The sequence below is a fragment of the Falco punctatus genome (genome assembly GCF_963210335.1).
Source record: "Falco punctatus genome assembly, chromosome: 2".
Taxonomy (NCBI): domain Eukaryota; kingdom Metazoa; phylum Chordata; class Aves; order Falconiformes; family Falconidae; genus Falco; species Falco punctatus.
The window spans coordinates 73,109,025-73,126,266 of NC_137581.1; the positions used below are offsets into that span (position 1 = coordinate 73,109,025).

The 17,242-nt window shown below is 40.0% G+C and overlaps 2 protein-coding genes across 9 annotated transcripts in view; one reads left to right on the forward strand and one right to left on the reverse strand.

The window, feature by feature from the left end:
* The window catches only part of LOC308058854 (cohesin subunit SA-2-like), a 67,023-nt gene extending 64,595 nt beyond the window's left edge, over positions 1-2,428 (forward strand). For all 6 annotated transcript variants that reach the window (XR_013926004.1, XM_080375307.1, XM_080375306.1 and 3 more), the window contains one exon: positions 1,405-2,428. Coding sequence is in view for 5 of the 6 variants with exons in the window: in XM_080375307.1 (XP_080231433.1) it covers positions 1,405-1,413 (9 nt within the window). In the remaining variant the exon portion in view is untranslated. The remainder of the gene's footprint in view (positions 1-1,404) is intronic.
* A 773-nt stretch (positions 2,429-3,201) lies between these two features.
* PPP2R3B (protein phosphatase 2 regulatory subunit B''beta) overlaps positions 3,202-17,242 on the reverse strand; it is a 54,157-nt gene continuing 40,116 nt past the window's right edge. For all 3 annotated transcript variants that reach the window (XM_080375325.1, XM_080375327.1, XM_080375326.1), the window contains 5 exons: positions 16,235-16,324; positions 14,609-14,784; positions 11,125-11,243; positions 10,935-11,041; positions 3,202-4,984 (listed from right to left, as the gene is read on the reverse strand). In XM_080375325.1, the coding sequence (XP_080231451.1) occupies positions 4,840-4,984; positions 10,935-11,041; positions 11,125-11,243; positions 14,609-14,784; positions 16,235-16,324 (637 nt within the window). In that variant the 3' untranslated portion in view covers positions 3,202-4,839. The remainder of the gene's footprint in view (positions 4,985-10,934; positions 11,042-11,124; positions 11,244-14,608; positions 14,785-16,234; positions 16,325-17,242) is intronic.

Sequence of the window (17,242 nt, forward strand, 5' to 3'; positions counted from 1 at the left end):
GCAGTCTCCTTCAGCTTGATCTGCATTTTTAAGGCAATTCTTACTGCAGCATTGAGACATCCTTGGGTACTTGAACACCAGCTAGGACACATTAAGAGGAGGATCCAGTTTCCTTTTTGCCCCGTACTGTGAAGCTTCTTGATTAAGAGCCATTTGCTGCAGTTGCTTCATGTTACTGACACATTTCAGAGATGGCACTGCTGCACAGCCTGCAGGGAACGTCTGCTTCAGACATGGCATTTGCATTGTGCTCTTCAGACTGAGAGGCTCGGAACGTATCTGAGCACTGGTCAGCCCAGGGCTCTTGCTGGAGTATAACCTTGTTTCTTGTCCTTTTCCAGTCAAGGCTTTTGAGGCGATTAAAGTCTGCAAACCAGCTGGGGATTTGAAGGGAAGCACGCGGAGGTTGTGGGCTTGGAGTGGCAGCCAGTGTAGCCTGAGGGTTGTCTTGTGGGCACTGATTGCCCTTAGGAGCAGATAAAAGTTTGGCAAAACTGCAGCTGTCTGCCTGGGTGTCAGCTCAGCCCTGGAATGGATACTTGCACCAGGGAAAGACTTTTAGCCCTTTGGGCCAGTGGAGTGCAAGCACTCAGATAAGGTGGTGGACACCAGGGGTCTTGCAGCGGCAACTATACTGAAAGGGAGGGAAAATGAAAGAGGCCACGAGGTTTCCTGTGCTGCAGCTAGTCACAACCCTCCCATCCTCTCAGGGTTTGCACTGTCAGCCACTGGAAGGGGCTGAGTGGTTCCTTCAGGTTTTCCTTCTGTATTTCCCCCTGCTTTCTGAACTTCTAGTAGAATGTTAAACCCAGTGTTTGGCAGACAGTTGTTTTTTTTTTTTTTGCAGTGAGTCAGGCAACCCCTTGATTTCCAGTGGCTCTGGTTTTCTGGGATCTAACAGCCACATTCAAAGACCTTATACGATTTCAGACTTATTTTTAAATGAGTTTTTCCTGTAAAGTTGTGCAAACGGTTTCTTTTCATATTTGAGGGGGTGTGTGCTTTTTTGGTATTTTTAAAGAGGACTAGAAGGAAAAGAGACTTCCACCTTTTTTCCCAGCCATATGCCTGTTAAAATGTAGACTGTTGGGACCATGTGCTTGGAGCAGCTCCTATTGAAGATAGATAATAAAAGAATTCAAACCCATGGACCAAGATCGAGGCCATACAGAAAGTGCACTACTTACCTAGTTTGTGGCTGTTCCCTGCAGTGCCCTTTCTGGGCTCCTTGTGGTATAGAAATGGTTCTTCCCTTTTGGGGAAGCTAAATATAGTGCTGTCCAAGAGGGAGCTACGGCCAAGCTGCTAGATGGTCAGATGCTACACTCTGAATGCTTATGTGCTCTTACATGGTGTTTTCTTCATAGAATGAGACTGACTTAAATCTTTTTTCTTGTGGTATAGGACAGTTAAGACACCGATAGGATAAATGGAAGTGAAGAACACGCTACTGATTTTTTTTCTGCAAATTGTTTAACTGAAAGTGGGGTTGTGGCGGCATCAACCAAGGCAGCAGGAGATGTGTGTCAAGTCAGATCTCTGCCTCTAGGCACCCACCCAGAACCAGTTACTAGCACTGCTTTCTCCACACTGCTGTGCATGGGGGTTGCTGATTTGGCTGTTGTGCTTCTAAGGCTGCGGGCATTATGAACATTGTTACTCAACTGTATCCTGGTCCTTGATTCTGCCTTGGAAAAATTCCCAACCTAAGGACTTTAATCAGAGTATTGACAAATACAGAGTCAAAACCTCTGATGAGACAAGCTTGCTGACATCGGCGCAGGGGCAGTGCTCTGCTGGATGGATCCTTTACCGTTTGAGAGGACCAAGATGAGTGTCTGTCTACTTGTTTCCTTGTACCTGATGCCAGGGAGGAAGGAGCCCGGCCCAGATGTGAACGCTGTGACCTGCTGGGAGATGCAGTGGCACTTGGCAGTGCCATTTCCTGCCTGTAAAATGGAAACCCTGGAACAAATCATCTGGAGGTATTTCTACATCCTAGTGCTTACAGAGACATGGTTAGAGGTCTGCAGGGATGAGGATGTGTTCCCAGGAGGCTTGCATCACGGCTTCTAAGTAAGAAAGAAAGAAACAGCAGACCGGTTGACTTAGTATTTTCCTCTGGAAGAAATCCTTCATGCAGTGATCACATGGTATTTACTTGGAAAATAGAAAACCTGAAAAGACAATGTAAATAGACTGTAAATACGGCCCTTTGAAATAGTTTTTTTCCGTTAAGAATTTGCAAATGATCTTCACTCAGTATTTCAGAGGCAGTACGCTTGGGAGTCCTGGCTGCTTTTGCTGACCCTTTGGCACTGCTCCATGGAATTGTACGTTGCATTAATCCTATCATCAGCTTTCATTTTTTATATATATATATTTTGGATGATAACACTGTAAAATAAACTACAGAACTATTGCTATCCATTAGTATGGAAGGTGCAAGTGCTATTCCCACACTAAACCCGGAGAAAGAACAGCAGCAGTGCTGTCGGCCTTCTAGTCTTCCCTGTTATCAAGCAGACTGAGAAGGGAGCTCTCGCAAACACAGAAGCGAAAGCCACGGATGTCTCCCATGTATCGTCCGTCCTGAAGGGGCAAGAGTGAAACGATTACGTTTCAGTCTGCGTAGCTAAGTGCGCGGTAGGTTAATGCAAGGGGACAGGTAGGACACCATATGGTAATGCCACTTCTCTCACAGTTCCCCTGTGACTTGGTCAGTAACCCCCCGTACGCCTGGACTGCGATAGTGGTGTTTCCCTCAGCCGTCTAGATTTGTGAATCCAGGCCTAAACTGTAGCAGGTAGGCAGGATACAGCTGGACTAGGCAAACAGTCAGACCTAGGACCCCGTCAAATGTGGATGCTTTAATTTTTGTAACAAAGGCCTAGGGATGGAAATTATCCTTCTGGGGAAAGGTACAGTAATCATTATAGTTTGTGTATTGTGAGAAAAGGCATTTCCACAATAACACCATCGTTTGCTCTACTCGCCCTGTGCAAATCCTTTTTTCCTAAAGGGACCTGGCTAGCACAAGTATAATAGAGAGCAGGGTTTGACAGGCACTTCATTAAACACAGAGTGGCAACAGCAGCTGCCAGCTCTGCGGAAGACAGCCACCCAGCACTGCAGCTCTGTTCAGTGGTGGAATGTCACTGTGTGATGAGAAAGCCCTTGCCTGTTTTCAAGCCCCCTTTCTTTCAAAAAAAGGGGTTCCAGCTGAAAGGTTTCAGGCATGGAAAAGCAGCAGGCCACCATCTCTTAACGGCATGGGCAGTTCAGGATGATCCTCCAGAGAGCCAGCTGGTCATCCTTTCCCACAGCACCTTAGGGAACAGAGCATAACATAAATGCTCTGTGTATCTTCACTGTTTTAAAAACCCCAAACCATGGTCGAGTAGTAAAAGGTATCCACCTGACCAACAGAGAAATTTTATATTGATGGGTTTCCATTAAAACTGGAATAATCAACCCTGATTTTCTTTTTAAGAATCCTTTGAAGGGTATTAAAAGGACTTGTTTTCCTTTGTAAAGCTCCCCAACAGACAATGAGGTTTATAAGTCTCTACATGAGATTGTGTGATGAGTTGAGTGGAACAGATTTCTCTGTACCACTTCCAGCTGCTTAGCAACACCATTTTTTGGATAAAGAAAACCCTGCTAGACCTCGATTGCTTTGAATATGCAGCTTGGTGTAATTATCCGACCAGACTGCATATATGTCTCAGCTATCATATCTTAAGTTCATTACTAGTAAGAAATGAATTGTATGCAGTACATACCATAATAATTAGAAGCGTTAAATTACATGTATGAAAATCTTTATTTGAAAATACAAACATGACCTTTAAACATTTTAAACAGATCTACACTGCAACCAAAAAATAACTTACATCTTTCAGTACATTTTTTTTTCCCCAACAAAATCTGTTTAACAGCAAGAGTGAGGCAACAATTTCAAGCTGCTGTGACACCGATGAATAGCCATGGAATGTGTCAATAGCAAACAACTGAAGGGAGGGACAGACAAAAGCAATGAATGCCCACAACAAATTAGTGCACATCACTGATCAAGTAACATTTATACAAGGGATTTTAAAAAAATTGGTTCCTTCTACATGAATTAACACACTCATTTTGGATCAAGTATGAACACTAAAACAGACTTCATTTTTAAATAATCAAACACTGAAGTTTAAAAGGGCAAGCAAAATGAAAGTTGTGGCAGACAAGGACTACACAAAGAAGTGAAGCAGCTTGTCTCAGGTGTTCACTTTCCTCGTGCACTAAGACACTCAGCTTGTCAAACGAAAGTCCGGCTTGTAAATGCGAGCTGAGCCACGCACTCACAGTCGCGTCCCTTCCTTGCCAAGGCATAAAAACCCTAGGGCTGCCTGTCAGCATGTAAGCGCTGCAGGCCAGGTATAAATTGTCTCCTTACCTCCCATACCAGGACAGGAATACCTGCTCACGGGTGGGATGGAGATGGTCAGTGCACCACACATCAACTTGAGAATTATACAGTTCTCTTAAAAACAGTAGATTACTTTTCTCTAAAGTCAAATATTGTTATTCTTGCAAAAAGGAATTACGCAACATCTGTAAATAAATATTTTAATTATTTTACAAACTATAGACTATTGAATAAATACAAAAAGTTTCATCATTCCATACAAATGCGCTTCTTCTATTTAAAAGGTAGTGTAGCGATTAAATATTTTTAGCACAAAACTAAGCTGATTTCTTGGAAACAAACCCCACTGAAATGTATAGGTGTGTAGCAGACCTGCTGCAGACTGTCCCTTCTCTTCTGCAAGTGCTGACCATCGGTAACCACTACTCAAAGTCCTCTTCATAGTCATACTCATCCAAGTCTACATCAGCCAGATGGGAAGGCATTTCAAAAAATGGTCTTTTTTCCATTTGATACTTTAGGACATTGGCCTTCTGATGGTCTATGGGATTCAGTTCTGCTTCATACCTAGGAGTGAGCAAAAAGAGATAAAGAAAGAGTCTAGCTATGTCAGGAAGTGCCTAAAAATTAGAACGCTAACAAGGCACCTGCAGGAAGAACATAATTTCCAGTATTTTATATTTACAGTAAAGAAAAATGTAACCGGCCAGCAGCACTACGTTTCTGTAATAATTAAATTTAAGCTAGCTTACTCTTGCCACGTGCAGAACTCATTGAGATATGCAGCTTTACAGAAAGGATTCGAAGCACGTGCTGCAAGTAGTCCGCTGGAGCAAGTTAGAAATGGCCCAATGCAAGACTTAAGTACTTGACAGAAAGCCCTCAATTTCTTCTCAAGAAAGCTGAAATTAGGCTCAATTAGGAAGAACAAACTAAACAAACCACAGTAGATACAACAGAAGAGAACAGATACTGGATTGAAAGTCTTATTACAATGTGCCCGAGTACAAAGAACCAAGAGTAACCATGTACTGAAAGCAAATGCTAGAAAGCAAAAGCCAACTGTTTAACCAGAAATTACTGATAACCAGATGCTGCTGTTGAAAATGAATGGACAGATAACAAAATGTAATGTCTAACTAACTCAGGTCAGTGAAGGCTGATATTTAAAAAAGATCAGCTTCAGCACTGTTTAGGTGGGATCAATCTCTAATTGATAGCTGTTTAAAAAAAGTAAATATAAATCTCTGCAGAGATTTGTCAGATTTAAGAAGCAACCCTTTCGTGGGCTAGGCTGACTCAGGTTCACGTACACCCTCCCCAGTGCTACCGAACCTTATCTCAGCACATGATTATTTCCATCTACTCCACAAGAGTAGGCAAAGGACGAGCTTTAGATGTTGCAGTATCTTCTTCAAATGTGACTTTATAATGGCATTACATGGTGAGTAGAAGAGTTCTTTCAGAGAAAGACAGGTCAAACCCCCCCCCCCCCCAAAAAAAAAAAACAACCGCAAACCCCGAAGAGTTAAGTACTAAGGATCCATTATGACCAATATAATAGAGTAGCATTAATAACAGTGGCGGGAAGCAGAACAACATTTTCAGTTGCAAATGCAATTCTGTTAAAACACTTCATCGTTGAACTATGAAACATCTTAAGCTGGCTTCACCACCATTTTCAGTAAAAAAAACTATATAAAAAATTATGCTTCAGCAACATCAGGTAACGATTAAGCAGTGAGTAAAATTAGTTCCTGATTTTCTTTCCTTCTTTTCTGTTACTTCATCCTTCCCACAGGTATTAAAGTCTCAATTACATGAGCATCAGTCAGTGCTTAGGCAGTGAACGCAATACCTTGGCTTTCTCCCACAAGCTCACCACTGATTTACACAGGAAACAAAAGTCATCTTAAGAATTACGTTACTGAGTTACACATTTGAAAAGGATTTGGAAGAAAGATGCATATTCTGTCGTTAACACCAGTTTTGGCTCACACACCTGTAACATAGTCTTCTACACCATTAATTCCTACTTTTTAGAAGGACTTTTTTTTTTTTTCTTTTTTACAGGGAAAACATCCTGAATGTACCTTTTGGATTTGTTTATTGCATAGTGATACAGAGAGGTGACAGCAGCTTTTCCAGTCATTAAAAATGGCAGCGTGAGCATCTCTCAGATACTATTTGTAGGTTCTATCCATCCTGTACTCAGAAGACTGTTATTCAGACATTAGTGGACCAAATTAAAATCCCACTCTCTTCCAAGGCTTTGGTGGCCTCGTGGAACATCACTTCTACTCCTTTCCAAGACATTTAAGTTGATGTAATTTAGAAACGCTGTCCCAGTGTTACACATCTGGGCACTGAAATTATTTGAGTTACTTCTCACAGCACTAGAAAGCCTATTGCCACTTCCCAGCACAGAAGTTTTTATAAAAATACAACCATACATCGACAACACCTCTAAAAGGTAATTTTTCCCCCTCCTCACATTTATAAAGCTCATAGAATGTAAAGAAAACAGCCTATTTCTAGACTTCTGTGTACCACCCTCAAGTTTCAGATCAACTGTTTTAATATGAATGCCAGGAAAATATTTACTGTAGGATGTAATAAAATAAAAAGGTTATACTGGCTTGTCAAACAGTCACTTCAGTTCAGGCAGGCATTACAACCTTTTAAGTACAGTGAGTGATTTTAAGGAAGTCTTTGTACAACACAATAACTTAAGATGCTCATAATAAGTTTTTGTTAATGTTTTTGTTCATTAAACTCTCCTAACAGGGGCAAGGAAACTTTTAGTAGTCTTGTGTTTCCTCTCACATTCAGCAATGGAAAATAAGCTTCATATTTCAGGACAATTGTATAAAAAACCCGAGATAGATCAGACAGTCCTGCTTTGGTATTCAGTTTTGAAGACACTTTTGCTAACCTTCACTTTTAAAAGCATTCAAACCAAGTCAGACTTGACAATGCGTCCCTGAGTCAGATCAGAATGCTTTTCCTCTCTAGATTTTTATGTATTTGCTCACAACTTAAATTCAGTTGTGTGTTTGATACACAGTTTGGAAAGTATCCTAACTTTGCTCTTTTTTAATAAAGAATCTCAATTCAGCAGTTTAAATCATAAAATCACAGAATTTTTTAGGTTGGAAAAGACCTTTAAGATCAGAGTCCAACCATTAACCTAGCACTGCCAAGTTCATCACTAAAGCATGTCCCTAAGCACCACATCCACACATCTGTAAAATAACTGCAGGGATGGTGACTTAGTTTTCACAAGCTTCTGACCTAAGGGTAGGCAGAAATCGCTAAGATGAAGCGTAATACTTGTTTCTATTTAGTCAATCCAAATACATCTTACACGTGGTTGTGTATGTGATACTTGAGACACTTTGACAAATTACGAAGTGGTAGGTAATGGAGACAATGAGCATTACCATCTACACTCCAAGGAAACAAAACAGCAAAACTTCAGGAACACTTAGATAAAAAAAAAACCAACACTTTTATCCATCTCTGTGGAGGGCCAACAGTTAAGCCATGGTCAAACCCAACTAAGGATACAGAAAGGAATTAGTTAAATGCATGATTTTTTGGGCAGTGCTTCCAGAGCATGCAATATTTTTTCTTTGTCAGCTTTTTTTCCTACAAGATCTGTGTCAAATCCAGTAATGCCAGAAACAGAGGCAACATGCAACCAAAAAGTTGCTTGAGTTTACAAACACCAGGCTCAAAAGAAATGAGAAACTGGATGTTTCAGCATCATACATCTTTTCTCCTCCAAATCCCAGTGTACTGCACTACACTACTCTTTTAACACCAAACTGTTTTCCTTAAGGAGTGTATTTACACAGTGAAGGAGCATATTTTCAAGTTTTAGAGTTACTAGGATTCTGCTTTATATACCATATGTTCCATAACATTGGCTGTATTACTTAAGCTGTAATTACATGGACGTATAAAGACAACTGTGCCTATACCACGGAGAGAACGAACTTGATAGAAGTACCAGAAAAACTAAGCGTCTAAGACCTGTTAGAATTCTGTTTACTGAAGAGTGAAAATTTAAGGTAAATTTTTAAATATAATGCAAAAGTTTAACTTAGAAACTAAAATACAAAATGTTTCTCATTTTGTCCACTTCCTGTGTAAAGCCATAAAACCATGGTGTCGGGTACACCTTGCATATATTTTTTTTGTGGAAAAGAAGTGATTTGACCCAAAGAATACTGGCTGTGAATTTTGCAGCTTTTATTTTCATCAAGAGCAGATATCTTGGGGGGAGGGGAGGGGGATGGGAAATGCATAACCCCCCCAAAAATTTATCCTGAACAATAATCACAAAACTGTGCTTAGCTCAGAAACAGCTGTAGTCAACGAGCTCATAACTGAGTCAGAATAAAAGCACCTCGAGGCTCTTTATATTTCATCTGCACTCATGAGTGAAATTGTGCCCAAAGTTTATCTTAGAACTTTACAAAATTTCACTTGTCTACTACAGCCCAGCAATTTCAAACCTTTAATCAGAGGTGCTGAGTAACATGACTTCCTGACCTGCAGGTCCCTTACTACTAATGTCAAAAGGGTATTTTGCCTCAGATGAGTTCCAGTTGCATATAGTTCAGATACCGCATACGGTCTTAGGAGAGAAAGCTAGAGGAAAAGTTGAAACCCTTCCTTGGCCATCTAGCTTCTACAAACCATACAGTATACAACTGAACCCTGGAGCACGTCTTAAGTGACAACAACCCTAGCTTCTCTGGGTATTCCACAGCAAAGCTAGAAGAGACCTTAAGAGCTGTAAGACAGAGAAATAGGATCTTAACGGAATCCAGGAGATCTGCGTTTAACTATCAACTTTCAGGTGAGCTTGAGACAAATTCAGTCAAAAACCATCTGAATTTGACAACTTCGTATCTGAAAATGGGAAAAATGGGCTTGCCACTTAAATTCTATAAAGTCGCATCAGCAGCAGAATTATAAAACAGAAAGGTAGAGACACAACTTCTGCTATAGAAGCAGACGGACCAGCAGGAGAGAGAAAAAACAAGCCTAAAATAAAGGTGTAAGTGGTTCTAGGTAAGATTTAAGACGTTAGTACCTGAAGGCTTCCAAATGCCATTAATTTCTGTGTCAAGCTTAGACTCTCAGGCTGACCTGCTGATGCACTGATTTACTGTGTTACTTTAAGGGAGCCCCTCTGACACACGGAGATGACGGCAGACACTGTAGGGGTGGCAGGCACTGTAGGGGCTGGTCTGATCCTGTCAGGAGCAGCTTAAGTCCACCAGAAACTTTTTTAAAATGTTGACTCCTGATGGTTAAAACGTGTTAATTTCAGAAGGGCCAAAAATCTGAATTCTTCACTGGTTTAGAAGAACCCCACCTGTTTTGTCAACCAAGTTCCAAATAAATAGCATTTTGCTGCCAGCAAGACTGAAGAAGCTGTTCGTTTCTCTGATCCCTCACATTTAACTATTATACTCAGCATTAAAGCATCTCAAACAAGAGTCAAAAATGCACATACCTATGCTGTACCTTCCCCAAACTGAGCTTATGACCTTAAGAGATTAAACAAGATAAAAAACATTGAAGGTTTAATATTGCCTAACTTACAGCACAGCAAAGCTTCAGTTATTTTTGGCTTGTTAATTCTGTAATATTAATCAATTCTAGCAGAGGATTCCATGAAAAGTTAAAGAGCATGATCCCCCTTAAAGCTGAAGAGGCCGGGCGATGATAACGATTCTCTCCCTCTCCTCTCTCTTTCCTCATGTGCTTTCTTTGACGAAGTTTCTTGAAATCCATGTGCTAAGAGGATTTTACTTTCTCAGGCTTTAAAGCACTCTTAAATATCAAGCTAGTCATTCTCTCAATGCATGGCAATAACCAGATATTTTAAAATGGAATATTGATGCATGAAATGCAGGAAATTTTTTTCTCTAAACCGATCCATCAACTTAAGGCCTAAACTAAGTTACATTTGTACTTGTTTTCCTTGTCTTTTTAAATAATGAAAACAATGAATGGCAAATACAGGACTTGGGATTCCAAGAGGTTCTGGGAAAAGTAAAAGTGTGATTTTGAAACAGCAAGATTAATTATCTTATTTACTCCTAGAGAACTGTGAGAAAATACTTCTAAGCTGATACAATTGAATTCAGAAGTGAGGTATTTGCCTCCCAAAGCTCTTAATGAAGCTCTTAATTCATTTAACAAGCAGCTACAAAAATAGTTGTATTCTGTTCAAAGCTGAAGCTTTTTCAAGTCTTAATTCTTCCCAAAATTTGAAGTAGGACCTTTTCTTTTACAAAACCAATGTGTACAAACCTTTACAAACTGTTAAGGAATATTTAATTTGAGATAAATGAAAGGTTCTTCCCCTCACGGAGCACATGGCTAAACATGACAAACAGCAACGTTCTACAAAAATAGCATCAAGGATGGCAGTGACAGTGAGGCTCTACATTAGTAGAGAGGATTTGTACCAACCGTCCCGCTACATTCTTACCCGTCATTCCACTGGTCACTTGCTGCCTCTTCTGCTACCAAGATATCATACTCTTCAGCAGCATACTTTTCCCAGTCAGAGATCTCTTGGCTTTCACCTTCACCATCCTAAACAATCACATTGCAAGTTATATAAAACCACATTAATTGTAAGCACGTTGCTAAAAAGACTTTTAAAGCTTCATACTCACCCGCATCATAGAAAACTGATCCTTCTGTTCATGGTCAAGGTATTTTTCAATGTTGAAAAAAGTATCAAAAAACACATTTGTCAACTTACATCGTTTTAAATCATGCAGAGTAATTTTTCCTGTAAAGAAGATTATGAGACGAGATATTTAGAGCTGGAATTATCCTTTGTCCAAAGAGAAGGAATTTTATTCAAAAGTTAAGTCATCATTATGCTCAAGAACATTTGTCACCAGTGCTCAATGCAATGGGAAAAAAGTGAATAGATGAAATACACACCTAGAGATGCGTCCTTCAAAGTGGACAAAACTTTGGAATTTTTCAGATTTGTTACTTGCTTTAACTGTCATCCTACTGCCCTTCAATACGCTGGAGTGAGATGCAGTCTACCTCGCTTAGCTATTAAATATCAATTAAGAGAATTGTCTAAGCTTCCTCAAGAGACTGAAGTCTCTCCAGTGAGCTAGCCATTCCTTCCCAGGAACTGCTTGGGTAGCAGGCAGGTATCTCCTCTGGCAGTGGCCCTTTCTCTTCCCTGACTTGAAAATCTGTGACAGAGATGATAGTGTGTGACTATACTTCATAAAGATGAATTTTTTGTATAAATCAGTTTGCCACACTTGTCCAGCCTGATCAATATTTACTGCTTGAGAGGAAAGCTAAACATTTAGAGGTGTTTCATTTGTTTTTTATAAAGTGATACTTTAAAGACTCAAATCAACAGATCTGTTAAGTGTTAGAAGTATTTGTCAGGTTGCTCAGAAACATTACCTTATTTCAAAGCTGCATATTAAGCTACTGCAGAAAGATTGAAAAATACCTGATATACAGGGAAAGACAGATGACTATCCTTAAAACTCCCCTTTATTGATTCACCTGAAACATGGCAAATCTGCTGTTGTCAATCAGAGAGGGGCTAACTGCAGGTGTTACGGAAGAGTTCAATAGAAGACAGACTTAGAACGTTTCCTCAGCATACTTTCCCAGCCTCTAACGAGGTATAACTCAAGGACATCAGAGGGAAGCAAAATCTGAATCCCATTTGGAAATGGTTGCCATGCTTGTGTCTGTTGCCATGTGAAGGGCCTTAGTGTATTCTGCCTGGCTTACAGCTGATGCTCCAGAACGACGCAAATCCCTCATGACACCTGTGTTGTATCTGTCAGACCCACACAGATGTCTGATGTGCTGGGCCATCTCAAGTGGCAGCAACTCCTCACAACCAAGCAAATGATTTCAGTCCTAGTTATAGAAGTTCCCAATTTAAGTTTGGCACCTAAATTTGGTTCAGTGATTTGCTCTCGGGTTTCCACTTAATGCAATGAGAGCATAGGTATGTAACACTCACACAGATGCCTACCATTGTCTCTCAAAGGCCAACAAAAAACCAGAATGAAACTGAGATAATTAACGCGGGTGCCCACAGATTAAAGGATTTGCTTTTTGGTACACAGAGCATCCTGTAGCACACTATATCACAGTTTAGCTGTAACTGTATGAAAACACCTTCTTTGTTTCAAGTCTACCAGCTGAAAATGTCATTTTATGGTGCTGAGTTTTGCATTAGGAAAACAGAAGAATTTTTTCTTAATCCACCTTTTAAATATCACTTAGTTTTTATAAAAAACAAACAACGCTTCACAACTGGCTTTCATTTTTGTTGCCCTGAGTAACTCTCATCTTGGTGTGTTCCCCTGCCTCCTTTTATCATCTTCATGACACAGAACAGATACATCAGTCTTGTTCCATCTGAAATGCAGAACAGAAACATTATTGAAAATGTCTGCCTTTCAGAAGCTAACGTACAAGACTGGAGGGGAACCTCCTAGTTCAGGAGGCTATTGTAGGCAACCACATAGCCTAAGTATGTTCCTCACAGCTTGCTTCACTTGTCCTGAAATGTTTCCCACCACCCAAGGTGAGAAATCACCAATCATACAATGTTGGCCTGGGACTTCATTCCACTGATACCTCGGATTGAGTTTCCAGTTTACATATACTTAATACTAATTTTTCATTTACAATTTTTTTAATCTGCATGTTGTCACCTAGAAAATACATTTTAGCCTGGGTTAAATAACAGCATGAAGCTTTAAGTTCTAGTTTTCAGCTATTTCAATTCCCTCAGCATGCAAACAATTATGTCTCAGTAAGAGACAAGAGACAACTACCTTTTTAAAATAAAATCGATTTTATTGTAACATAGATATTCTTAATACTAGAAAGAAGGTGGGCAATAAGACTATTACTAATTGATTCTCTAACCGTAATTGTACAGACAGTAAACAGAAGCACCGTCTTACACACGGAACTATAGTGACACTTGACATTCAAGTAGGAAAAACTCAGTGCTACATCTGTAAGTGTCTTAAGTGTGAAACACTAGCACAATCCTACAGTCACTAAGCAAAAGCATTAAAAAGAGATAGTCAACAATCTTCTACCACAAAAAAGAGCAAACATTAGTATATGTGATAGAGGTTGCTACTGCTATCAAACTCTTCAAGAGCAAATAGGCAAGTTCTAAATTTACTGCAATGCAGAGTCTGCATAATAATAGCAACCAACGGTATTCCAAGTCCTCTTACACACTGAAATTCGTACTAAAAAGTGTAGCCATAACAAGGGTTATTAGTGCTAACTGTGGTCAAGTGTTGAGACATTAAGTGTAGATACAAGCTGACCTCAGTTGTGTCAAGTTCAACAAATCCCTGAAGAGACTAATCCATCATGGTTACAACAGTTTTATCAACTTAAGACAAATACCAGGAACAGCACAGGGATCATGAACATACAAGTTACCACTCAGTAAAATGTCTACTAAGGCATGCAAAAATATTTTCAGTATTGAGCAGCACAGAAGGGCAAATGTGAAGTGAGCATGATGCTCGCTTCCTAAGTTTTTTTCCAGTGTAAAATGTAAACTGAATTTTCATCAGCTAAAAATCGTATATGTCAAATGCAGGAGAGCAGAATTCAGGCTGATGAAGGTTCAAATGAATGTAGAAAACAGCCAAAAACCTACAACCAGTTTAGGATTCAGTTATTTTTAAACCCACTGGCATAAATTTCCTAAGGGCAGCTTAAGCTTCTAAACTAAAAAAGTCATTACTGATCTAGAGACAAACATTGTTTAAAAACTGTTGCCTCTGAAGAAATCTCAATTAAATAAGTACTGGAACAGGTAAGAGGCCAGTGAACAAAACAGTCAACAGCTTTTCTTGAGAACATCACCTTAACCACATAGTGACAAAATGGCTACAAGCCCAAAATAAAAGCTTACAAGGAATTTTAAAGCAGCATATTAATTTTTACTATGAAAATTATGCATGCCATTGGAAGACCATCCGATTATTAAGCTCTAACAGACTTCAGAGAAAAGTCAACCTAAAGGCATATTTCTTTTAAAGGTAATTGAATGCTCTTAAGGGTGCACTAAACTCCTAATCCAGAAAAACAGAAGTTACAGATGGAAAAGGATTTTACCTTCACATTGTGGCTTCACGAGATCCAGCATCTGGCACAAACAGTCTTCAAATGGCAAAGGTTCTATGGCCATGTTATCTAATTTTTGGCACTGTTCTTCATAAAAATATTCCAATTCATACATAGACAAAGCACCGTCCCCATCAAGATCCATGCAGCGAAACCAGTATTCAATGCTGAAATTCAGTAATTAAGAGCAAAGAACTGCTTACACAAAGTTATAGAATTTCAAGAATGGATGTTGCCCGTTTTTAAGGCTACACTACTTACAGATGCAAAACTAGACTGAAGACTACATTCCATAATGCCATAGAAAGTCTTTTAACACCATCTATTGTGGTAAGTTGCTTGCATTTGCCATGGCACACGTTACTTCATTTTAAAACACACTTGTTAATTGAGTGGGTGAAGGAGGAAAGGATTAGAACATGTGGTTTTACACAGAAACTCAAGGGAGCCAATGAAAAATCAAATTAGAATCATAGAATTGTTTAGGTTGGAAAAGACCTTGGAGATCATAAAGTCCAACTGTTAACTCAGGACTGCAGAGTCCACTACTAAACCATGCTACTGTGTACCCCATCTAGGCTTTTTTTAAATACCTCCAGGGATGGTGGTTCTACCACCTCCCTGGGCAGCCTGTTCCAATGCTTCACCACCCTTTCAGCGAAGAAGTTTTTCCTAATATCCAATCTAAACTGCCCCTGGTGTACCCTGAGACAGTTTCCTCTTGTCCTGTCACTAGCTATTTGGGAGAAGAGACCGACCCCCACCTGCCCACAGCCTCCGCTCAGGCAGCTGTAGGGGGCTACTAGTAAGGTCCCCCCTGAGCCTCCTCCTCTCCAGGCTAAACAACCCCAGTTCCCTCAGCTACTGCTCATAAGCCTTGTGCTCCAGACCCTCCACCAGCCCCGTTGCCCATCTCTGGACACACTCCAGCACCTCCACGTCCCCTTGCAGTGAGGGGCCCAACCCTGAACACGGCATTCCAGGTGCGGCCTCACCAGTGCCCAGTACAGGGGGACAATCGCTTCCCTTGTCCTGTTGGCCGTGCTGTTTGGGACACAAGCCAGGATGCTGTTGGCCTTCTTGGCCACCTGGGCACACTGCTGGCTCGTGTTCAGCTGGCTGCTGACTAGGACCCCTAGTACCCTTCCGTCAGGCAGCTTTCCAGTCACCCTTCCCCCAGCCTGTAGTGCTGCGTGGGGTTGTGCATCAAAATGGATTGTGCATCAGGTCACAAGTTCTTTTTTTTCATATTGAACAAGACAGCAATATGTCATGCTATAGGTTTCTTATGAATACACTACAGCTAATGCTAGCTGTATAGTTTCACAAAGTCACTGGCATCATGCAAAAACTGCAATTCCTTTTATCTATGACCCTGTATGTAAGAACAATAACATATATTTAGCCTCTTAAAAGTCATTAAAATAGACTTCTACAGCATCAGCATCAGGAGATAAATAAGAATGATGCAATGAACTAGGCTAGTTTTCCACTCCTGTTTTTATAGTCTAGCTCCTTCCATCACAGTTCCTGCTGAGCATCAGTGATCCCCATGTAAGGACTGGAAAACCAATAAAGTCAGTCTTTATTTTTGTTAAAACATAAATTCATTCTTACCTAGTTGGTGTCTTCTTGTCCTCTTCAGATATTAAAAACCAGACAAAATCAGCATAGCTAATTTTCCCATCTTTTTGTGCTTTTCTGCCTCTTGAAGGTGAATGAGGAAAGAGAAGATTTATATTAAACCACCTAGCTTTTACTAACCAAAATTAAGAATTATTTTCCTTGGTGCTGTTAACTGTTTATTTACTCCAAGTGATGCAGTGTTTGTAAGGTGACCTGTCACAGAATACTTTGATCGTTCAGGATAAGGAGCTTGCATGCTCTGTTCCATTTCCACTGCAGTGGGTAAAAAGTAAGGTAGCATGCTGTCCAGGACATACCGCTTTCCTTCCTGGGCAGCAATACCACTGCTTCATCATTAACAAAAGAGATATCTCAATTAATTAATAAATAAATAAATATACAAATACACATGCCTTTTAGACATAACACTTCCAATTCAGATAGAAGTGATGAGAACTCAAAGCTGTACAGAACTCCACAGCTAAAAGTGTTGAAATGAAAATACGAAGATTAAAATGAAATAAAAACATTCAGGAAGTAAGTGGCAAGAACATAATTGCCCCTTTCTACTCCCATACCACAGCATCCAAATATGTTCTGAAGACACATGGTTAACCTGTCTAATGAGTCAGGTAGGCAGTTCCTAGACATACTACATTTCTTTCCTAAAATCCATTTTTGCTGTTTTATCCTCAAGATTTCTAGAAAAATATGGTTTGTTTTGTCTTGCCCAAAAAACTTGCAAAAGGAGTATCTCTAGACATGTCTGCCAAGTCTCATTTCACTCATTTCAGCTTTTGTTATTTCTGTTTATCAGCTGATCTCTAGCTGCAGATATCGTGCTAGCAAAAAGTTTCAAAAATGAGTAAAATGCTGTAAGTACCCAAGAGGAAGTCAATCCAAGTGAGAAAAATGAAGAATGACTGTAAAAAAATGTGAATTAACTCAACTGGAGGCATTTTTGTAAATTTGTTGCTCCAATAAGCATGGATTTTACAA